A 24,850-nucleotide genomic window follows, 5' to 3' on the forward strand; every position below is an offset into this window, starting at 1 on the left:
GTTTATTCATCAATATCTGCATGCTAGCAAATATTAAACATGGCTCTGAAAAAAGGTGTACAAATGTGCCACAAGCAAGAAGTATAGTCAGTTAGAAAAAAAAATATGGGCCTGGAAAACAGTCGAAAAAGCTATTAAATGCTAAATAAAAGAAACCTCTGCTGAATATTGCAGCATCTATCTGGGTTACCATATCAATCTCCATATTTACAATGGCTCTTATTTTACTAATAACAATAAAAAAAAAGACAAAATGGTGCCCTCCTTCAGTGTAAGAGAAGTGCGATGTATCATGTCATTCCACTGCAGTAGAAATAGGAAAACTCTTATAATAGAGCTGTGAAGAATATTAAGCCCCAGGTCAAACTATAATTTATAGTTCTTTATTACCTGGAGAACGATACTGAAGACTAGTGTACATGTCACAATTGACAGTAAAGCATGCCGATCTGCATTGTGCTCACATAACCTTATTGTGCTTAGCTTATTGGAGAAACAGGATTTATTTCCTCAATCTGATCACAACATGATTGTTTTGTACCGCCCTGTCTATTCTTTCCTGCAGTGGAGTACAGGTTTGAATTCATTAGAATTAATAATCTTGTTTAGGAAACATTGATATCTTTACATGGCAAATCATGTACACATTGTTACTTTGTGGGTATTTCTGTCATTATCATCTGGATAGTTCAGAATACAGAGACCAATGCTGCTATACAATAAAAGGTATAGGCTACAGAAGAAGAAATATGACATAGGCTAATGCACACACACCTATCTTTTCCAAATAATCAATCCAAAATAAAAAAAAAATGGCACCTCTTAGACTCTTAACATTGTAAGGCAATCCTTGGATTCTAGATCCTGACCCAAAGAAAAGTGGGTTTGCATTGATCAGCACCCACATTGGAGAAGTGGCCATTCTAGGTAATGTGTCCCTGAATCCACAGCTTCCTGAACAATGGCAGTTCAACTTGTGTTAAATAAGAGCATTGACCGATGACCGTTCCTTCTACTGGGACTACGGATTTGGCATGCTTTGGGATAGATTCTCAAAAAGGCTTTCAAGATCAGAATCAACGCTCATACACATGGAATCCATGAGATCAGTACCTTGCTGATTCGCCATGTCATGTGACATGCTATGAAACATCGAATCGTAATAATTTGTTTGAGGTACACTGCTCGCTGCCATACTTGAACATGGCATTTCATTGGCTCTACTTGGTGCCATGTGACTAGAATCTCTTCCACCCATATCTTTAAAGGAAGGAGCATACGGGCTATTTACAAAAGGTGCAGAAGAATAATTGGGTTGGGAGACATTCTGCATACATATGGAATCTTTGTATGTCTTCTCAGAAATATTGAAGCTGGGTTGTTTGAGGGAACTGTTGGATTGCAGCAGGGTATTGTAATCCAAGTGGCTGGTGGATATTTGTTGAAGTTTTCTCACATGACCCCCCTTCTGTGAAACTGTGGTTGCTGGCAAGCTGTTGTATAGGAAATTCTGGTGATTGTTTAAGCTTGATGCTTGGTTTGGTATCACTGACCAAGGGCCATGATGCATAGTTGTAGCATTTATTTGTACAGGCTGGGTTCTTGTTTCTGAAGGCATGTTGAAAGAATATAGAGAGGCACTGCTCTGCATCATGGGCTCTACTGAAGATTGTGAACAACTTTCAACAGAAAATAAAGGTTCTGTAAAACAAATACAAAGGGTAAGTGTCTGTTCTAATATTCATCAAATATTCAGTGAAGCTATAATGACTAATACCGTGTTTCCCCGAAAATAAGACAGTGTCTTATTTTCGGGGTAGGTCTTATATTACAGACATCCCCGAAGATAGCGCTAGGTCTTATTTTCGGGGGATGTCTTACTTTCGGGGAAACACGGTAGCAGGGTGAAATCAAAATCAGAGAAGCAATCTTTACCTGGTTTAATCGTTCGCTCTCTGTCATTGAATCTTGATAAGGTTGCGGAGGGGCTTTCTGCTTTCTCCATTTGTTGCACTTTTTGAGAATCTACCAAACACAACAGCTATTAGTAATGTTACCATTATCGTTCCTTACAGGAAAACATTATCATGGGTGATGTTGGCCAAACACATTATTCAATAATAAACAGATGGACCTATATTTTAACTCCAACACACACATACAACATTCACACATTCATAGACAAATCAATATCGAATTCCAGAGCCAGTCCAATCCAGCAAGTACTATAAATGAGCAAGGCGACATTGACTTCCAATGAGCACAATAGATAAGTTAGAGCACATACAATATCCTATGGTTGTAATTCAGTAAATCATGGTGCTGACCCCTGCACAGACACCAGGTAAAGTGCATCTATTCCCAAAACTGTTTATCAAGGATCAGAACTCCAGTCATGTTTTATCGCATTTGTATGCTCTGATTGAGAGATTCTTTCACTTCCCGTCTGGTAAAAAGGTTGTCCCCTGAACAGGAAGTGAGGGGAAATCTCTCTAATAGCAACACAGACAAAAGTAAAAAATGTTTGTTTTTTTAAGTCGAGGAATGTTAGAATATCTGGAAGCTTTTCATCAGTAATATCCGTTATAACAACCAATATCAATTTGTTTATATAATGTTTAGCTGGAATTCGAACAGCTCTAATCATTCACTATATTTTATATAATAAAAGACGAAGAATCCTATATTGTTACTCACCCCATAATATACGTAAAAGATCCTCATTTTTTTTAATCTTTTTTGTATAGTGATCTATATAGATAGTAAAATAAAAAAAGTTACAGTTAATATATACAATGTATTTAATTATTACATATATCTGGCATACCATAATACAAACTATATCAACTGAATTACTGCATCTGTGATACAGCTATGAACACATTACCATGTGCTTTTTCAATTCACGACATCCAGACATAGTGATAATAAAAAAAAGACCTGAACTCTGGAAGTTGTGCCCAAAACAAAAAACAAAGAAGGGCAAAAGACTAATTGGCAGTACTGACTGGGGTCCTCCGATTAGTAGCCTACCATACCTTTGTAGCCCCTAACGGCTTTAGTGGAGTAGCTACTAGAAATGTAGTGTTGCCAGAGCTGTAGTCAGTCTGGCTGAATTATAATTGGCATTTATTTGGTTAATCCCAGGTGTTCTTACGTTGATTGCACCTGCCTGAGTGGGATGTGACCCTGCTGCAGTGTGGGGCAACTAATGGGAGGACATGATGAGTGTGCGTGGCTCACCAGCCAATCACTGGTGGTTTTATGGCCAGTGGTGCATGCTGGGGAAACGCATATATACTCAGGGAAATTGGCATGTGATCTCAGTCTTATCGGTCACCAGTAAAGGGTGGTAGATGCTATTGGGTACAACCGGTTGCTAAAATCCCTAGACAGGCTATGGAAGACCAGTTCATTCCGGAAGCTCCTTTTGGGGGAGAGTGCTACACCTTATGCTGCACTGTGTATCTATGTGCAGGCAATCATCTTGGTAGAGGCAGGGCTGTACTTCCCTATATCGGAGCTGTCCCCCTAATGATTAGTGATCCGATAAGTGATGGGACAATATTCCAGAAGCAGCAGGAGAGGTGCAGAAAGCACAGATCCCCAGAAAGAATATAGGAAAATCCTTGTATTGATCCTGAGATACAGATTAAGCAGAAGAGTAGTGACATCACCAAATCTGACTTTATATCTCATAAGACTAGCAGTCACAGGCAGATATACAGCTCTGAGGCTGCCTAGCCACACTTGCATGCTAGGAAATGTACTGCAATTTTTCAGGAGGAATTTCAGACAAAAAAAGGTAATTGTTCAGGGTACTGAATTTCTAGATGTTCCTTCTAACATAAACATTAAAGTGGACCTTAATTTAAAACATGAAGATGTGCTAATTATTATACATGGGCTTTCAGTGTAGAAACATTAACAGTAAAACAACAATATTAATGGACATCAATAGTAGGGGACTCGTGCAAATGTAAGGTTCTGGGTCCTGTTCAATGTACATTTTGTAATGATAGGCATCAAACTTCAAATGTTTGCATGTAAAAGATGTGGAATGTGGTGTACCTTCCAGGTATATGCAATCCAGTGTTCAGCTTTACCTCAAGCTTGCTGGAAGCCTGCAATTGTACCTGCAAGATCCCCTTGTTCCTGGTTCTCATTTGGCACCACGCTCCATTTACACCAGACATCATTCTTTGTCACCTTGCATCATTCATTGTAACATTTCCAGTGTTATCCCTGACTTGGTTCCAGTCCCTTTGTAATGAGTAGTGAAGAGGGGAGCCAGTAACTGACCATTATTGACTTTTACTAATGGGCCCCTGTTTAGTAGCACTGGTTGCACATGAATAATACTGTATCATCCCATGAAAAAGATAGTAAAATAGACTGTACTTAAGGTTGTTAGAATTGTGCTGAGACTGAAGAAGGTACTCGGGGACCAGATCTTAAGGGAATCCATCCTTTGACCACTGTCTTTTTTTTTGTACAGGCATTTAAAAGGAGAACTCCAGGAAATCTAAAAATTCAACCTTGCTGTGGGGCTATCCCCACACTGCAAGGGTTAACTGCTCATTTTGGACTAGGGGATAAAATAAAGAAAATATTCTCAACTGATCCTTGGTCTTATAGTGGTGACCGATCACCTCTCTCCAGCAGCTGCATTAGACATACGTACGCAGGTTCTTAGACTGCCGGAGCCTGGGGGAGAAGAGGCTGTGGGGAATTATTAGCAGCCAAGCGGGACTGGGGTTCAGGTGAGTAGATTTTCTTTTAGTCCCACTGCAAGGGTTAATTTTTAGATTTCCTAGAGTTCTTTTTTAAGCATGGGATGTAGTAAAAGCATATTGATTCTGTGTTATATTTATCAGGAAACAAGTTCTCACCTTTTTCATAAGGTATGTATCTGAAATCCATAGGTTCACTGACTTCTTGGTCAGATGGTCTTTTCAACTGCATTTTCACTGTTGTAACTTCAGTGATAGGAAAGGGAAAAGAGGGTGTCTTGAAAACAATGGCTACTTGACGGTGCACATCAGCTTGTCCAAAGATCCCTTTGTTTTCCCAATTGTCAGAAAAAAATCGGACCTCAATGTCATCTAAAGAAAACAAAAATTGAATATATTGAGGCCAACAATTACCTTGAAGAAGCATAGTTAGTTACTTGAAATGGTCATACGACATCTTTTTGTATTGCCTTATTATCATGTTTTAGTCACCAATTAAGCACAATTTTATCTGTGTTCTATGGTTTCATCTGGTCTCCAGATAGAAGAACTGTGACCTGTAGGACATTCATTATGTTCAGAGAAAATGTGAACAAAAGTTATGGATTTAAGTCTATTTGAAATGAACATGTTAAAGCTTTTATGGGAGTTTAGTGACAAAGTTTACTTTAAATCCAAGTCACATTACATAATTGATGATTTACTGCCAAGCACAATTGTACCCTGTACGGTCAGATTAACTCCAGCAGAGTAACTGAAGTCAAATGAGCTACAGAAAAAGAGTTCCATTCATTCAGAAGACTGTGCTGCTTAAAGATTATTACCACTTCTGCAGCCAAATTGGGATAACGCCTTCTTTCTATTTGATACATGTTCCCATTCCCATTGCACTTTTTATTTTAACTTTGCAAAATACCTTTTTACAGGTTTTTACAGATTTAAAAATCTTAGATACCTCCCCTTCTATGTAGTTTTAGTTTTGGATAGAGTAAGAGGGGAGGTTAAAATAAGGGATGCACCAATACCGGTTTTTCAATATCGAGTACAGATATTTTTTTTTTCAGTACTCACCGATACCAAATACCAATACCGGAAAGCCCATTAAGGAAGCCAGGCGGCATATAATGACTCGTCACCTGGCTTCCCGATTGGTCAGCTTCTCGACCAATCAGGGAGCCAGGCAGCGAGTCATTACACGGTGCCCGGCTTCCCGATTGGCTGGGAAGTCGGCTCCATGCTTACTCGTCATTACACGCTGCCCAGCTTCCTGATTGGCCGGCTCCATGCTCCCTCATCACCAAGTGGCGAAGGAGCATGGAGCCAGCTTCCCAGCCCATCAGGAAGGCAGGCAGCGTGTAATGACTCGCTGCCCGGCTTCCTGATACCGGACGTTCAGGGTATTGGGTTAGGCATTGGAGCATTTGGGCCAGTACAAGTACTGGCCCAAATCCTCGGTATCGGCACCGATACTAATACTAGTATCGGTACAGTTGCATCCCTAGTTATAACCAGTCAATTTTTTTGCCATCTGCGTCTCATTGGGGAGATTTCTATTCACTTCCTGTCTGATAGCCAGAACAGGGCAATTCCATTTAAAATATAAGTCAAATAGCATGTTAGGGCCCATTTTACACATTTAAATCCCACAAAGTTAGAGTTCTCCTTTCTTTTATCCTATACGCACACCTAACATATTCCACTAATAATATCTAACCTAGAGCAGAAGTAAAAGTTGTACCTTTTTGAACTTTGTCACATAGTAGGAATATCTCATCGCCTCCAGCTGCACTGCCGCAATTTTTATTCACACGACAGATCCGTAGCTCAGCAGTGTTAGGAGCTCCTAGAATGATAAAACAGTTAGACTCCGCAACTACAATGCTGGATCCAAATAATCACTCCACAATCAACTTAATCTACATTAAACATCTTGTCTATTCCAATGTTTGGTTGAACAAACAAAACAAATCCTCTAGAGCCTTGGTTCTCAACTGGTGGGTCGTGACCTAAAAGTGGGTCGCGACCCCGTGTTCAGTGGGTCGCCACGTGCCTTCCACTTTTCTAGATGAGTGGCTCCTCTGCCTCCCCCTAGCGCAGCACTGTCAGGTCTCTCGCCAAGCAGCCATTCATATGCTGCTCGGTGCCAAGTGTCAGCTTGAGGTGGGGTGGGATGGAGCTCCATCCATACGTGCATTGCTTACAGCTCCCTCATGTGTCCTGTAGAGGTGCCTGGACTGGCATCACATTCTGGCTCCCGGCACCTCTACAGGGCATGCAAGAGAGCTGTACAAGCATTACGCATATGGATGGAGCTCCGTCACAGCACAGCAGATCCCACTGGACCGCAGCCTGAGGATCCACTCCAGTTCTCGTAAGGAAGGGAGACTGGGTGGACCTTAAAACATTTTTTTGTAGTGTGTACCCTAATTCTGTGCATTCCATTGCAGTGCGACTTGGGTCGTGACTTGATGACCAAGGACAAATGTGGGTCCTGAGGTTACACAGGTTGAGAACCACTGCTCTAGACCATGCCTGCATGCAGGGCCGGCCTTAGGCCTTTAGGCGCCCTGTGCGAGAAAGCTTTACAGCGCCCCTCAGTGGCCACACCCTTTAGTGGCCACGCCCCCGTAACCACACCCATTTCCCCCAATATATGCACCATTTAAAGACTCCTATTTTGTTAAGCCGCAAAGAAACATATTAAAAAGTGATGCTCTGTGGGTTGAGTTGCAGTCACATAATTCAGTTTTGCTGTATTAACTGCAAGTACTTAAAGTGTATGTAAACCCTAACAATCATCTTCTCTTATTTGGTCCATTTTGATCTGCTAACTATATAATTTAGATTGTTCTTATACACTGCCTGTCCAGAAAGCAAAATATTTAATTGGACCGCTTTTAGCTTTGATTACGGCACGCATTCACAGTGGCAGCGTTTCAATAAGCCTATGCAATGTCACAACATTTATTTCCATCCAGATGGAATAGTAGTGATCTTGTAGGGACGATGGGAGAGTCAAACCACTGTGTAAATTCTTCTCCTGCATATCCCAAAGATTCTCAATGGGGTTAAGGTCTGGACTAAGTGGTGGGCAATCCATGTGTGAAAATGATGTCTCATGCTCCCTGAGCCACTCTTTCACAATTTGAGCCCGATGAATCCTGACATTGTCATCTTGGAATATGTCCAAAGCGCCATCAGGGAAGAAAAAAATCCATTGATGGAAAAACCTGGTTATATTCAGGTAGGCAGCTGACCTCATTTTTTGGGCACATAACATTGCTGAGCCTAGTAAAGATCCAATGGAAGTCTCCAACCTATTTGATTAGCAAAACCTGTTGATTTTTCCAGAAATCTGGTAACTTCTCTTTCTGCCTGTACAGAAAGAGGGCTTATGGAGAGGAAGAGGTGTAGGAGATGGAGGACAGGGCTGTGGTAGGCAGGGCTGACACCATGTGCTGTGTACATTGTTGTTACGGCAAAGCGAAAGGTAGGAGCACACTATATTTCTGGCACATCAACAGTTATTTTGCTGTACCTGCAGTGTGTTTAAAGGGATAAAACATGGGGTGTTGTGCATTTACTAAAATATATGCTTTAAAGCTAAACTTAAGCCTTTTGTTATCTGCAATAGATAAAAAGAGGTTGCAGGCAAACATACTGTATAAATGTCCTATATTCCTTTGATAATATTTTCACCTGCAAAAGCAGCAGACTCCTGTGGCAGGCTGCAGAAAGGACAGCTACTAGCGGTGTGTAAGCAGCAGTCTGATACTTGCCGTATCTTGCCGGGTCACAGTTAGAGCTATACAATCAGCAGGAAGCACGAGTGCGATTCATCACGGGGTGTGTTGGACCACTGCTCACTAATAGATAGCACAGGTCCTCTTAGGAGCCTTGTCTGAAGTTTGTATGTTGCTATGGCAAGTAAAAATTATATCAAAAGGAATGCAACACATGTTTCCCTGCACCCTCTATTTCTCTATGTCATGTAACATAAATCTTCAATTGGCTTTAATGAAGTTGCTAGAGAGTGCATGATGGCAGTAGATTAATGCAATTAGGATTTCCCTCTAAAAGTATTAATCAGTCTAAAGGAAAGGCCACTCCAGCAAAATATGGTGGAGGGGAAATATCATACCCACTCCTTCATGACCTTACTGACCTACAGTATATGTCATTTTTATTACTGAAGTCATGAAGCAGAATATAAATATCAGGCAATTATCATTGCATGCATATAATACTGTCATTTGTATTCTGTAAGGTGCAATAATAGAGGGTGACATGAATAGGGTAGCCTGGCGGGACATAACTGGTTATAAGAAATTACGAAACTTACGGTTATCATAAATGGGGTTGGAGACAACAGGTACCAGAGCTCTGGTATAGTTCCCTTGTTCGTCAGCAAGATAGACTTGGAAGCACAGTCGTACAACATTGAGGTCATAGTCTTCAATTGTGAGTAGCTGCTCTTCTCGTACTGCAGGAAAACAGAGGTCAAGAGCATAAGTCAAAGATGTACTACAAAACTATCATATAAATCAGAAACAATCTTCCATTAAAGATCAGATATCTCCGTTTTTAGCAGGCACTAGTAGTCTACATCTCCTGCCCCATCTCATGGTGACACCAATCACCACAATTCACAAGTACAGTTAAAGTAGTAATAAACCCTCAAACTTTGTTCCATTAATGAAACCATATCAAATTAATATACATTGCCCAGCAAAGCACTGACAGTCATCATGTTTTTAAACAGCTGGCTTCAACTCTCTCAGCTCCGCTTCCCTGAACTTCCTGTTGAGTACAAGATCACAAGGGACATTGCGTAGACTGAAAACACGAAGTGCACAGCTCACCCCTATCATGCGTCCCCGCAATTCACATTTGGTGCATCTGTACAAAGCACAAGGGACATTGCAGTCTCTAGCAGGCGTCCATGTACTACATGAGTGGGCAAACTTTGGCCCTTCAGCTATGGTGAAACTACAAATGCCATTAGGCATTGCAAAACGCTAACAACCACCAGCCTGACTTCCAGATGCAGAAGCATGACAGGATTTGTAGCTTCACCACAGTTGCAGGGCTAAAGTGTAGCATCCCCGAATTCCACTAGCCTGGAGGAGCAGGGTCTTGCTTTACCATGCCTGTATATTTGTGGAGACCCACAGCTTATTAACACACATAAGGGGGGCACGATGGGACCCTGCAAGGGAAAGAAGCCACCCTAAAAACAGGATATAGGGCCAGCTCATTCTGCAGCAAACATAAACTTTACAAAATGAAGGAGAAGCATCCATTGTAAGCGATTTAATCAGCATTTGAAATAGCTTAAAAGCATTTTGACTTTTATATCCCTTTAATGTTTCTGGTGGTACCTGAAACCAGGACCTCAAATCTGCAAGCCAGCAACACTGATTAGCTATTTGCATATAGTTTAACTGTGTCTGGATTGAAGTAGGAGAGTCTTTAATCTATGGCGGGCCAGTGATAGCATTGGCAAGCCCGTCTCACTGTCTCATGGCTGTTGTGCATTTGGAGCTGAAATGCAGTTTTTTTTTTAACGTATTTAGTCTTCTGATTATAACATAATATATATAATTACCTCTTGGTAATGAAGAATCTCCCTTTAAAGATTATGAACGCTCACCATGAGATCCATTACATATAGAGAAATATCTCCATCCACAAGCACAACATAATCTCAGATATCTTCAGCTCTGATAACTTGACATTGTTACACCCACATACATACATACATACATACATACTGTACATACATACATACAGATATATGCAGGCTCAAACATACATACACTATATAAAAATTGACACTTGCTTATAAGCCAACTTGTGTATTAGGTTTATTGGTTCTTTAATATACCCACAAGTACACAAGTATACAAGAAAGTAGATGGAAAATGTACAGAAGGGAAAACAATATTGAGTCATTCATGACAATAACAGGATTTACTGAAATCTCTGTGAATAGCACTAGGTGGCAGTTCTCATAGGTAGAACTGAGAAAAGCACCTTTTCCATTGAGGTTTTCTAATCTATCAGGGTACTCCCACATGGTATCAGGTTGGGAGTTATTTGTGCTGTACCAGGATTGGCTACGACTCAGGGTTTATAGAAAATGGGTACTAAAGACGTACAATAGTTTAATGCTTAAAGTCAGGAGCTGTGATATCAGTTTCAGGTTGGTTTCTGCGCTGCAGCTTTTCAGTTCTGTGTGAGCTAATATATTCCATTCTTTCTTGGTGCAGATAAAGTGCTCCCACATTCCACAACGATGCCTAATACAACACTAGCACAACAATATAACTGCATGATGAAAATCTATGCATAAATCTATCAATGTAAAATTTGAGTAAGCCAACTGTCCCTCATTTGGAGGGACTGTCCCACTTTTGGAACCAAATCCCTCTTTCCTGCTTTTTGGTCTGGTCTGATCTATAGACTTCTATAAAAATGAACTATTAAACTACCAAAAATCTTTTTGTACAATAAACATTTTAAATCCTCTAAAGCCGGGTATACACATGTCGAATTTCAGCCTCTTCCTGATAAACCGTGATGCTGTTGGCACCCTTCCACCCGGCAAACCCTTTTTCGGCTGAACAGAGCTTGCTAAATCAGCTGCCAGCTCCGTTTGGGTATTCAGAATACAAAGCAAACAGCGGGGGATTCATCCATCAAAGCTCGTAAGCATTGATGGAGAAATCTGTTCTAATTTTTTCTTTGTTCAGCCTGTGGGTTGAACTAAAAAAATAAACATGTGTACACCCGGCTTAAATTAGAGTATTTGTTCTTTTTAAGAGTTAGTATAAAGTAAAAATTGGTCTGCGTAATTAGGGGCGTGTCAAGGGTGTGTCCTTTGCTTACATACCTTATGCTACAAGGTATCCATGTTTCTTTTCTCAGAAAGTTGATAGCCATGCAATAGTGGTTTCATGCAAAACCAAGTTCAATGGTAGAGTAAAAGAAAACAGTCGGGGTTTTGAAGCTAAACTGTGGGCACCAACTTTCAAGAGGAACTGAACTCTAAAAGCTGTGCCCAAAAAAGGAAGACAAAAGGACTAGTCATCTGTATTGCGTGTTGTCTCCCTGCAGCTGATCTTTTCCCCATAAACGCTGTTGTTAATGGAGACACACACAGTTTACTAGCACACACAAGGGTGGCTCCCTAAGGCTCCCTGCAAGTTAAAGGAGTCACCCTAAAACAGGATATGAGGACCAGTGCTCAGGGGACCAGCTGATTCAATAAAACATCAAGAAGCAGCATCCATTGTAAGTGAATTAATCAGCATTTGAAATAGTGTAAAAACGCTTTTATGACAAACAGATTTGCTCATTCAAGAAAAAGTTTCCAAGTAAGCCACCTTGAAAAGGGGGTCCTAAAGCAATGGTATTCTGCTTGCTTCCACTATATGGTTTTTCTACTTTGACCTTATTCAAAGCTTGAGGGTTTTTTGCGAAGTGCTGGCTTTCTCTTTATGCAAGCATTAAAAACTTAATGGGGTTTTAACCCTTCCTAACGCTATGCAAAACTAAAATAAAATGACTACACATACAGTTTTTGTGCCTGCAGTTGCTCTTTAGCAATGCAACTTTCTTCATAGTTATGGTTCATAGTTATGGGGTCAATGGGGTCTAATGACAACTACCTAATCTACCGAGAGGCTGGCATTGGTTGTGTCGGTGGATTACATGCATGCATGGTTTCTCACACTTGTGCCTTGCTAAAGAATTCATGGGTAGCAATAGCTAGTAAGCCTCTACTGAAATCTTTCAAAGGAGCTTTCCAGGTGTCAAACATGGTGTACAAAGTTCTCTGTGCTTTGCAAGAATCTTGATCGTGCATAGGATTTTGCTTTTATATTTCCGACCAATTTGCTTCTAAAGACCATGTTTCTATTTTTATATATGCAACTCCTCTACTTTTACACAAAAGCCACTTGAACCTTTGTAGCCTAATAACTTAAAGCTGTAGGTGTATTTGAAGAGAATAGTTTCAATGACTTGTTTACCTCAGAACAATTCAGTATCACTGCAGCAAGGAAGTAGATACTGCGGTTTGCAAAAAAAGGTAATCTTACTACAGTGTTATGTGTAGGCATCACACTGTAGGTAGCTGCAGCCCACTAAATGTTCCTCCCTCAGAACTGCCAGCCCCATCAACAAATGCAGTAGATCAAACTCACCGCTATATGTAAAGCTGATAAGGTTAAAGATCTTATGTTGCATTCATTTCCTGTGCACCCACAAATGGGTTTAGAGCCATTGCCCACACTTGTGAATGGCATGGTGGCAAGTGTGTTGGAGTTGGAGAATAGGAAATATATTTAAATGTAAGCATTACATTTCCACTTCTTATAATACTGCATCGCGTGGTAATAATAATATATAATGTCAGAACAGGGTGAAATGGCAGTAACCATAAAGCAGCTACTCAGAATATATACAAGTACAAATAAAACCTCAAACTGAAATCTAGGTGGTTGTTAGTGGTTCCTGAGCTTCTACATCATTACTTCTCCTTGTACATGTTTAGTTACAGTGGCTGAATGATACAGCACCTGTCACTTCATATTGGATCAAAAGAAAACAACATAAGGGTACACCCAAAGCTCCCAAGTGGGCAGAAACTATGGTAAAGAGATGTCTGTGTTGGAGTATCTAAGACCAAGAAACAAGGGGCTGACTGCACCTATAGCAAGAATATGCCTTTTGGGGGGGACTAAGCCTTTAAAAGATATGCAGCTGTGTCATTATAGGCTCTTGACTTCTGAATGAAAGATAATATTACTTTTGGGGGGACTGAGACTTTAAAATATATGCAGCTGTGTCATTATAGGCTCTTGGCTTCTGAACAAGAGATGAAAGTACATTTATATCCTGTAAAATGAGTGTTTAGTACAAAAAACTCACTGTCAACCACTAAAAAGGAAAATCAAATAAATGAGATCACAATCATCTGAAAATAGATATTTCTAACACATTAGTTGTAGTAAAACAGGAAGTTTCAAGTTTAAAAAAGGAAAGGAACAGCTAGTAGACGGAAGTATTTCTTGTCTGCGATTGATTTGAATTGCTCTGAGTTTCTACAGAAAATAACATTCCATTAAGACTGGCAAATATAAACAGTGCAGGTGGGTGCTATTCAGCTTCACTGCATGGGAGAACACATGTCCCGATCATGTGGTGAAAGAAGAACTCTACTTGATGCAGTTACTTTGTAGCCTGCGCATTAAAAAGCCAATATAGTTTTAAATGTAACATTATAATTCTAGAAAACCAACTGTGATTGTAGCTACTCTCCATCATCATATTATATATGTGTACATCTGAATAAGGAAAAATAAGAGGTCACACTCAAACTGCAACTGTAGTTTCTATTGATCTACTCCTGTTAGTTGTATTGGTGTGCAATGAATGAGAAGTGTCCCTGCACACCTTATAATATGAACAAAACAAAAGTAGAGTAAGCCAAATACAGGGTGCTATACATGCCCAAACGGTACAATCCTAGGTATCCTCACATATACGGTAATCATGTAATCAGAAAGATTAAATGGGGCTAGCACACCTAAAGATTATATGTTTATTTATTTAAAAAAAAGTAAGGGGGTCACCCCCAAACATCATTATCCAAACCTACCTTGGCTTTATGCTAGTCTAAGGGTAACTGTGCCATGTGACTAACGTTCAAATCTCATTGGACTTTACTGAAAATAACTGCCACTATCTTGAAAATTACTATCCTGGTGTGTTAGCTTTGTGAAATAGGCTTATAGTAATAGGTAATTCTGCTGCCAAACATCAATCATAACAGATATAAATAAAGTACCAGAGATCAGGACCAACACCTAGCCCATCCAAAGAGAGTGCTTTTGTTATAAATTGTTACTGGTGGGATGACCAACCCATGGCTTCTCAGATTTTTCAGGGACTCCTTTGGTGAAATATTCCAGCTGAAGCACTCAACTTGGTCTCTTCAAGCCATGAAGTCTTGCTCCTTTTGTGGCAGCAATAATTTTTCTAAAATGTGATGTTAAAGGAAAATCCAGGAAAGCCAAGGCATGTTCATGAGACTGTGACACCAAAGTTCAAAAGAAGGTAGAGATGGACTTTACTCTCTAAAGAGATGCTCTCTCCTAACTCTTAAGATCTCCTGGTCAGCTTGTTTAGAGTTCTTCCAAGCCATGTTAACAATCCAGTCACATTTACTTATAGTATCATATAAATGTAGTACTTATCACATAGTATATAACAGCTATGTCTTGTTCACTGAAAATCTACACTGTTGGGATGCACAACCCTCAAAAAAGAAACACGGCTAAAACTGGCTTAGCACATCACGGAAGGGTTCACTTTTTCTGCTTAATGTCTGTTGGTGTAGTGGTTAATCATTCCTCAGTCATTCTTAGTACACTTTCACTTCCTTTTAGACATAAACAGTGGTTAACAAACACCAATTACATTGTCTTTTTTAGTGGAAATATGTTTCCTTGCAAAAAAAAACACCTATTTTACTGAGAATTTGTGTACTTGCACTAAAAACCAATGTCATCACTTGCTACCCTGCAAGCCATTTGATAAGAAGTGTTGTCAATGGACATGAGGAGACTGCTTGTTAAGTCTGTCTAGATGCATTGGTGTCCAATGTATTAGTTGATGCTTCTAAACCTATACACATGCTTATTAAATTGTTAGTACTTTTACTGAGAAAGTGAGAGAATAGATGTCTGAGTCTTTCCCAAACCTAGCTCAGTTATGTATCACCATCCAAGTGTCCAAATGATACCTGTTCATTTAAAACCAACCAATGTCCCATCAACCTACTTTGTTACCATCCATTCAGTGGGATGTAATTTCCACAATCTCTTCTGAAACATCTTCAAGCTCATGCAACCTGTTTTAACTCTGGATCTAGTTTCCGTTTGTATGGGTTAGATTTTGTACAAATAAATCTCCGTTGGATGGTAGCTCCATTTTAATGTGGCCTTTCTTAGTAACTTTACAAGCCTGCATTAATAAGCAATATACATCAACTGGTTCAAAATCTAAAACCAGTCCTTTAGCTCCAAGTAAGTGATTTGGTCTAGACTGAAATTACGTAATCGGCCTTCTGCACCCCTTACCGATCAATTTTGTAGCTAGTCACAGCAAGAGCTGCTCTTTGTTAGATATTTGGAAACCCAGCAAAAACAGCAAATGCACTGGAATTGACATAACTCGGGCAACTCTGAACCAGTCTCTCAGTCCAGGAAGAATATGCTGACCCTATATAATGTCGGAATAATCATAGCGCTTTCCTTCTGATGTCAAAAGCAGATGAAGGTATTGACAGTGGGCGAATTGTGATCTCTGTGAAAGGGTATAAAATACCTTCACAGAGTTACACTTACACATTACTTAGCATGCATGTGCCTAACATGACAAAATCTATCTGATGCTAGGTCTACTTTAAAGAAAAAAATCAGCTGGTGTTGTTTGCACAGACTGAACATTATTTCTAAAGAGGAAGTGATTTTATAACCTAATTTACAAGCATTGGTCTGCTAAGTGAACAGTGTCATTACAGCAAGAAGAAAATGGCACTACCAGTGTATTTGTGTACACAGGGCAGTAAGTCAAATCCTAGTATAGTGTTTTAAAATGGGCTGTGATAGGAAACACAATGTTAACATGTGGTTTTTATCTGACAGCAAGGCTCATTCACACTAGCCCAGTTATATCATGGAGGCTTGTGTGGTGTGGCAGGTCTGGTGGTTTGCTGGTGTGAAATGCTGTTGCACATCTGGTATGAGTGGGCCCTTAATAAATAAAAAGTGGAATTAAGATAAGCATTTTATATCTGCCTGGAGTTCGGCTGTAACTTTTATTGAAGTCAGGAGGGTATTTTTATATATGGCCTACGCAATGCCGTACAGAAGTACTTTGGGGAAAATTATCTTAACCCAGTGGGGCTACCTGCACTTCAAGGGTTAAGTTCTTGTTTAAGTCTAGGAGTGAAGATAACAAAGGTATACTCACCTGCACCTCAGAACCGACTGGCTGTTAGACCAGTCCCTGAAGCCTCTTTCCCCTCTGCTCCAGTGATGGTGTGTCCCTCTGCATCCTCACGTCCAATACACTGTATAGGACGCGATGACTCACAGGACCTAGACCACCAGAGCAGAGGGGGAGAGAGTCTTCAGGTCTAACAGCCAGCCGGCTATGGGGTTCAGGTGAGTATAACTTTGTTATTTTCGCTCCAAGACAAAAACTAGCACTTAACCCTTGCAGTGTGCAGGTAGCCCCACTACAAAAGTTAAGGTAATTTTCCCCCGGGGTTCTTCTTCAAAAAGACTACCATTGCGGTGAGGATGGTAATGCCTCTGAAAATAGCTATTAATACTCCTACACCACTAACTAAAGCTTCTGACATATTTAAAACACATTTTGCTAGACAACCATCTATGTGCCCTGTTTTCAGGATAGTATTCTTGTATATGGGTTATGGGCAGGATGTTTCCTACGCAGACAGAAATACTTCCACTACCGGTGACAGTAACTCAGATTTTCTAAGTAAAGCAATTAGTTTATTTTTAGCATTTGTATGCAACATAAATGACCTATCACTATATTTCATGATACCCTGGGGGTGCCCATACAGGAAACATAAAAAAACAAAAATGTATGTAGACAGAGTCCTCTGTAGATATTGAACCTATTACCTTACAGAATGAGTGCTAACCATTATGCCATTGTGCTGCCTACTCTACAGGGGCATATTTTTAAAGCAGTAAATGTTACAATCACCAACCGTTCTCTGAAGGTGAATCTCCCTAGTACATGCGCTTTAAATTACAGTGATTTATTCATCTAGAATTAATGTTCCTATATGGCTAAAAGTTTGTGGAACCTGGTTGGATATCACATTCCAAAACCATGGGTATTAACATAAGGTTAGCCACCCCTTTAAAGCTATACCTCCACTATTTTGTGAAGGCTTTCTAGAAGATTTTGGAGTGTGTCTGTGTGAATTTGTAGTCTCAGGTAGTAATGTTTATGGCTTACAAGATAAGCATTCCAATTAATCACAAAAGGTGTTCAGTAGGGCTCTGTAAAGGCCAATGGAGTTCTTCTACACCAAAGTCATCAAACCATGTCTTTATGGAGCTTGCTATGTGCACAGGGGCAGCTATATTGGAACACGAAAAGGCGTGCCCAAAATTGTTGTTTAAATAAAAGTTTCTGTGATTGGAGTTCAGCTTTAAAAAGTCAGACAGAGACAGGTGAGTAGCTTTTTCATAAGAAGACCAGACATAGCAGAGCCATATTTTTCTCATGACATCGCCCCTTTCAGAACTACTTGTTGAAAGTCTTCTGAAGCCTTCTGGCAGTTTTCTATAAAGTGACAGTCCACACTCCTATTATTATCTGTGTTTAATATCCCCAAACTTGAGCAGAAGGTGCTCTTTAAAAGCTTACTGCATACACTGCTGTTATGCATGCTAAAGACCTTGTGTGCAAGGCATTCGAGCGGACAGATAAATGGATAATGATATCTTATAATTGTACCTGCTCCAAATAAATATCTACGAAAGTACGTTTTTAATCCTAAATCCTATTGCTCGACACCCTGGACAGTGTTTTTTTTCTACATTTAGTCCTGCTGCGGACAAGCAGGGTTAAATGTAGAGCAGGGGAGCTGCCGCTCGTTTTGTGCTGGCTTTTGGCAGCCAGCTTGCTCCCCGCACACACACCTGCCCACGGTGGTTTTCGGGGTCTTTTCTGGAAGACCCAGGACCATGGCAAATGATTTCAGGATGCAGAGCGGGGAGGATGGAGAACATCCGTTCTCCGATCTGCTCTCTGTGATCAGTAAGACCTGAGTGCTAAACTCACACCACTTCCTGTTGCTCTGTGTGATCAGTGAGACTGGAGCACTGTACTCACACCACTTCCTGTCTCAGCTGTCATAATTTTTTTTCCAATTTCCACACCCCTGAGGGGTCTACCAAATTTGTCTGCAAAAGTAAAGATACACTTTAAAATAAAGTAATACACAAGAAACAAAAGAAATGATTTTAAACCCTACCTCCGAAGGGGTTTATTTGACGAGTTTTTCGGGCAAGGATGGCTTCTCTCACTTCTTTTCTCCGAACACACTGTATGCCCAAATTCTGAAAGCTGATTGAGATAGAACAGATCAGAATGAAACCCTTTCTACAATTTTGCATTTAGGAGTCAAGTGGTAGGAATTGTATTTAATCTATTTCATGGAAAGTCCACTCAATATGTTATTTCTGTGTTGGATTGATACTTGTGGGCTGAATCACTGACTTTCATACCAGTACAATGATGCAAATATTTCAACATCCAGTTTACAGATTCCCCTAGCTCCTGCACTCATCAAGCAGAAATCTTATTGACCTGGTTCTATATTTTTGATTACAGTAATTTTTATTGAAGTTTCAAACTGGAGAAGTTAGACTAATAAAATATGCCAAAGGTGCTTTACAAATATGGCATATACAACAGTGGGCTGCTATCCCTACACTTGTAGGATGCATTGTATATATATATAGCAAGATATTTCACTGTATGCTCAAGGATGGAATGATTTTGTCACGTTGTAAGTAAAATGAAACAGATTGTGCAATCTTTTGCAAGACAGGCAGTATTACTGGCAGGAAATGTCATTGCAATAAAGCAGACATACTCACCATAGCACTCTACGATCAGCTCCAAACTCTGTTTCGTAATAACCATCTCTGCAGTCCTTGCCCACCAAATCATGTGGATGTGGTCTGTATGGCTCATTCTTTGTTACCAAAGTGACTTTTACTTTGCCTTTAACATTATAATTCAAATTCTGCAACTGAAAAGATGACAGAGGAAAACATTATGATGCTGCTTAGGCATTGAGAACGCTATGTAAATTAATGCACAAACATTGCAGCAACCATGGTTTCCAACACACAGGTGTATGTAGGTGCTTGCCAAGAGTTGCCCACGCTCCAACTGTAAAGCTTGAAGAAAAAAAAACACATCATGCTCTTCACTAATACAAAGTTTTAATCCATAGCGCTTGCAACTTCCAGCATGACAGAACTCGTCACCCAGTGGGTGCCCCACTCTAACGCATTTCACCTATGAAGGCTTAATCTCTAAGACATAGAGGTATTAGTGAAGAGCGGTGTGTGTATTTAGAGATTAAGTTAGTAAATTCCTATTAAAAAAGTGTAGAATAATGCAATTTTTTTTATATCCCTTTATGGATATTCACTATGATCCTGTATTATTTGAGCACAGCTTAAATCTTCAGGTTTTAAAACATAAAGCAAAGTCAGGGTTAATAAAATGTTTGGTTTTTTTGCTTTAAAATGGCCCCAGTGTCATCCCTATACTGTACATCCCTTCCCTGGCTTTTCTACCTATACTGATTCTATCATGAGGCTGCTGTGAACTGCACTATGCGTGACCTGCAACAGGTATGCATCTTCACCTACCACCATTTCTGTATGCATAGGTGGTGCCATTCATAGAAACCAGCAAAATTTAAAAAGGTTGCACGAGACAAAAGGCAAAAAAAAAAACATGAAAAGCTTTGGTTAGCATGGATACTCAGACAAACATGTGGGAAACTGTCATATCTGCAATTTGATTTTGATTGGTATTTATGAATAAATTGTTTTATTGACTCTTTGAACATATACATTGGAAATTTGCATACAGTATTTGTAATTTTGTACCATTATTAAAGAAATGTTTTTAAAAGGAGAGTTTAAAAAAAGAAACATGAAAAGAAGAAAATGGTAAAAAAAATGATATATTAAAAAATGGAGACTTGCATACTCAAGCATCAAAATGGAGCACCCTGCAAGTCTTAAATTACTTCAAGTGCATTTCACCAACTGCAACAACATAATAGCCAAATTGCCTAAAGCGTGTTAAGCTGAATTCCATTGCCTGCTCTTTGTTGTTGTACAAAACATGAGCTAAAGTATTGAACTGGTATGTTGCTGAACTGTGCTGGCTTCTCAAGGAAGAGCAGTGAATGCTTCATCTGGAGAGCCTAGTGACACTTGTGTGGGTGCCCACAATTACCAGCTACTGATTGTTTTTATATGGGCAGCATAGTGCCAGTCAGGCAAACCCTTGGGAAACATACAGCTTGTAACAGTGTATTATCGGACGTGTGCTTGGGTTCCAGTCCAGAGTTTTCTGATTCCCCCCGTCTCTTCCCCATATCATATGCCCTATAAGGGTGCTCAGTCTATTCTTTTTTAGAATTTCAGTAATACTATTGTTATTTTGTGCAAACAGCAATGATGTGCAGTCACCCATAGCACCCTACAACAGTTTAGAGAAGTCAGATTAATGAACAATGATTTCAGATTTGTTGCTATGAGTTTCTGCACTTTGCATAATGCTTTTTGACCGTATTAAATAAGCCAAAAGAGGCTTAAAGCAAAAGGTATTGGGGACTTGTAATCTAAAGGGCACTGCATATTGAAAACAGAAATGTTAAAGCTGACATATAGAATATATGGGGGAACTTGAATCAATCTGAACATCCCACCTCTACATGGTTGGCTTCCTACAGATGGCTTCCTGTGAGAAATAGAGTGGGGCGGAACATTTGAGCTATTTACCTTCACAATACGCTGTATTAGACTCTATTTATGTCCAACCCACATTTAATACTGTGTGTGCTGTGGTTGGAGCTCAATCATAACACCCCCTTCATTTGTGAAAATAGAAAAAGTTGTGTGGCTGCCTGTCCCACCTGGGAGTACAACAGACATGTGCTACTGACTTTTAAATCAGCGCTGTGTTACATTATACATTTAAACAAAAAAAGGAAATATTGGATACAGGTTAATATGTTATTGATTGATGCTCCTTTTCATATACTCTCCTGAATGGCAAAGGGACAGGTTCTCTTGTAAGGCCCCCTATCCCTCCACACAAACACACTGATACTCCTGGGTGATACTCCTGGGTAAGCCACAAGTTGGATGGCATGCGAGTTTACAAATATGTCATTTATTCTTCCTCCTGGAGCAGCGTGGGAGCACAGCAAAGCAGATGTGGGCTGTCCTTGCAAAGAAACTGGTAACTTTGCCAATTTGTTCTCTTTAAGTCAATAGTACAGGGAAATAGCAAAATGTTTCTAAATTGTGGATCTTTCTTCATAGAACAACCAAGATTAATATACAGGCATATTGTACTAATGATAGTACAGTACAATTAATCGAATCCTTAAAAAGGAGAACTATGGGGTCAGGGCTTTTCCCCATAGTTCTCCTAAGGGTTACGGGAGAACACAAACTAGCGTTCTCCCGTGACCCGAAAGCTTAGTATACCGTGAGCTACAACTCACGGTATACTGAGGCGCCGCAGCCGGGACGGATCCCGACAATATTGTCTGGATCCACCCAGCTGCGGGATTGACAGCTGGCTCTGCCTATCCAGAGGTAGAGCCAGCTGTGCCCGCCCCCTCCCTTGTCAGTTTCGCCAGTCAGCACTGGAGGATTGGACAGGGGAGGGGGGGGGGAATCCCTGCAGGGACCTGAATCACTCGCCTCATAATTCTCCTTTAACTCGAATTTTGACCGAGTGCTGTTCATGTATTTTGACTGCACTGCAGTCACTGTTTGTGCTGGTTGTCAGAATTCAACAGCCAGCAGGGGAGATTTCCCCATCCATGCTATTTAGAGTGTATGGGGACACCAAGCCTTTTCTCTCAGTCAGTTCATATATGGCCAGCTTAAGTGGTGTTTACTTATATCTAGTTAGTTTTCAGCATTAAAGTAAAAATAAATTACTTGGCCACTAAAAAACCCTAGGTACCCCTGATAACAGACCTTATAGCTCTGAAATTTGGTGTATATTTGAATTCCCTTGGTATAGAACTGTAATGACAAGGTGAAAATGACCAGAGATCTCCCAGGCAAAAACCTTTTGGTGTTTTAAAAAAAAAATAATGATCCCCACATACACAATCTAACTATTGTGTGAAGCTAAGAAACACACTGGTTTAACTTACTACCCAAAACCTAATTCATCACTGATATTATTACCTGGATAGATGGGTATGAGCGGTTATTTTCTGTGCTGCGTTCACCAAGAATGCTACCAGCCGATCGGCCTTCACATTTGTATCTGAATCTCATCCCTCTTTGCCTGGGTTGTTCAAATATTTCTATGTAGGGTTCATGTCCGCCTGAAATTAATAAAACCACAAATAAGTAATCACATCAAAATGCAAAGAGATACGAAAACAACCTATACTTGTTCATGTCTCATCACTGTAAAGTTTCTCCAACTTCCTTCTTATCTCATGCTTAGATCTGTATCATTCTGTAGCAGGAACTAATCCTGATAATGTTCTGATTTTAGAACAGTTGCAGTGTTACTTGGTCTAGGTTGCATTAGCAGTTCACTGACTGCTGGCAGTTTAATTGCTCTTTAAAAGCAACACTTTCCATTCCCTATCTAAGGAAAACGGCTGTCATATACTAAATAGGTAACCTAAAAATAGCATGTTGTTGCAAATTTCCCTGACGAGGGCATTTTTTAGAAGAATTGGTCACACTGTCAATCAATATGTTACTTACAGGGAAGAGAAGACAGAGGGGGCGCCTTTCCTGGTGCAGATCAAATTTGGGGGCCCCTCTGTCTTCTCTTCCCAGATTTCGCAGCTTTCCCGGCTTTCTCTGGGGGCAGCATCCTGCAGTAAGCCTAAGAGGATTTCCCAGTGAGGAGAGATTGTTTGCAGCGCTTTATTGCTTTGAATATGTTACTTACAACACAAAGACATTGTGCCTTTAGTAACACTGACAATTAGTAGAGAATCGTCAAGAGGGACAGGAGAGTCATGTAAGCAGATCAAGAAATGGGCAGGGAGGCAATGGAGGACTTACTGTCATATTTTTGCTAAGTAGTCAAGATTTAAATTAGACATAGTGTATATTCCTGATATTGTTGCTTAACCCAAGTAACAATGGGTTGTGTGGGAAAATTAGAAGCAGCATTATATGAAACTAACAATGTTTGCATAATTGCTGAATGAAAATCTTTGTTTTAAAAGAAAAACATATTCTACTTACCTAAAAGTGTGTTCTGCATCATTACATGATGACCTATCAGGAAAGAAAAAGATTTGATTAGCAGAGGAATGGTTGCATATAGTTACAGTGCATAAATTAAATCGGTCCCAGTTGAAATCAAGAGTAGACTAAAGCTCATCACACAGCATAAAATCTGACAGTACAATCTCCTTTTGAGGGGCCCGTGTGCCTAAATACACATCGATTAGATAGTTTAGGTAGATCCTCATATTGGTAAATCTAAAGCTGATTGCACTCTGCACGTCTAGTGGTCTTAGTCTGCTAGAGTTCTCGTAGAGTCTTTGCTGATCTTTATTCACTGGTTGGTTCTTCACGTAACTCAACCAGTCACCGGTACAGCAACATCTGACGCAATGAAATTTACTGGTTTATACAAGGAGTGAAGGGTCAGAGTTGTGCTGATCATTGTCATTTGTTTAAAAAAAAAAAAAGAAAAAACAGATTGCACAAAGATTGTACGGTGAAATTGTAATGTGTTTTGTCAGCATTAGTTAACACATCCGTGTGGAGCAAGAGTTCAGACAGTTATAGTTGGAGTATGTATATTCTTTCAGGTGTCAGAACCTATTTGTGGGTTTCGCAGATATATTTATTTCATTCTACTGAGTTTGAAAGCACACCCTATGGGGTCTCAAGCACTGGATGATGAGGGCCCACTAAACAAAATGTACACTTGGGGCCATCATTAAAATAGCATCTCTGTATTATGCCCATATGACATTGCAGATTCTGTTGTTGGCGATACCTTAATTTCCCTAAAAAGAAAGTCACCCCCCTGGTTTGTTGTAACTGCTGAATCATGATCGCTGGTGATGGAGCAGCAACAAAGCAAACATAACAGGAGAAGTTCTTGGCGCATAGACATAACGGTATGTAGGGCTGAGCATGCAACATCACTCTTCTCAGCTGCCTTTTGTCACCTGCGACATTGTGAGTACCTGTTTTTATTCAATAAATTGTATTTTTTGGACGATAGGCACT

At 40.0% G+C, this 24,850-nt stretch overlaps 1 protein-coding gene across 1 annotated transcript in view; it reads right to left on the reverse strand.

Moving 5' to 3' along the window:
* Window positions 1-295: 295 nt before the first annotated feature.
* Window positions 296-24,850, reverse strand: part of REL (REL proto-oncogene, NF-kB subunit) — a 43,838-nt gene continuing 19,283 nt past the window's right edge. Inside the window, exons 2-11 of the mRNA XM_018555570.1 lie at window positions 23,849-23,881; window positions 22,820-22,962; window positions 19,457-19,611; window positions 18,829-18,920; window positions 9,076-9,216; window positions 6,472-6,576; window positions 4,893-5,105; window positions 2,698-2,751; window positions 1,882-2,025; window positions 296-303 (exon numbers count right to left, since the gene is read on the reverse strand). Coding sequence (XP_018411072.1) covers window positions 296-303; window positions 1,882-2,025; window positions 2,698-2,751; window positions 4,893-5,105; window positions 6,472-6,576; window positions 9,076-9,216; window positions 18,829-18,920; window positions 19,457-19,611; window positions 22,820-22,962; window positions 23,849-23,881 — 1,088 coding nt within the window. The remainder of the gene's footprint in view (window positions 304-1,881; window positions 2,026-2,697; window positions 2,752-4,892; window positions 5,106-6,471; window positions 6,577-9,075; window positions 9,217-18,828; window positions 18,921-19,456; window positions 19,612-22,819; window positions 22,963-23,848; window positions 23,882-24,850) is intronic.

Source organism: Nanorana parkeri, unplaced genomic scaffold, assembly GCF_000935625.1.
Source record: "Nanorana parkeri isolate BGI_ZX_2015 unplaced genomic scaffold, ASM93562v1 scaffold11, whole genome shotgun sequence".
Lineage (NCBI taxonomy): Eukaryota > Metazoa > Chordata > Amphibia > Anura > Dicroglossidae > Nanorana > Nanorana parkeri.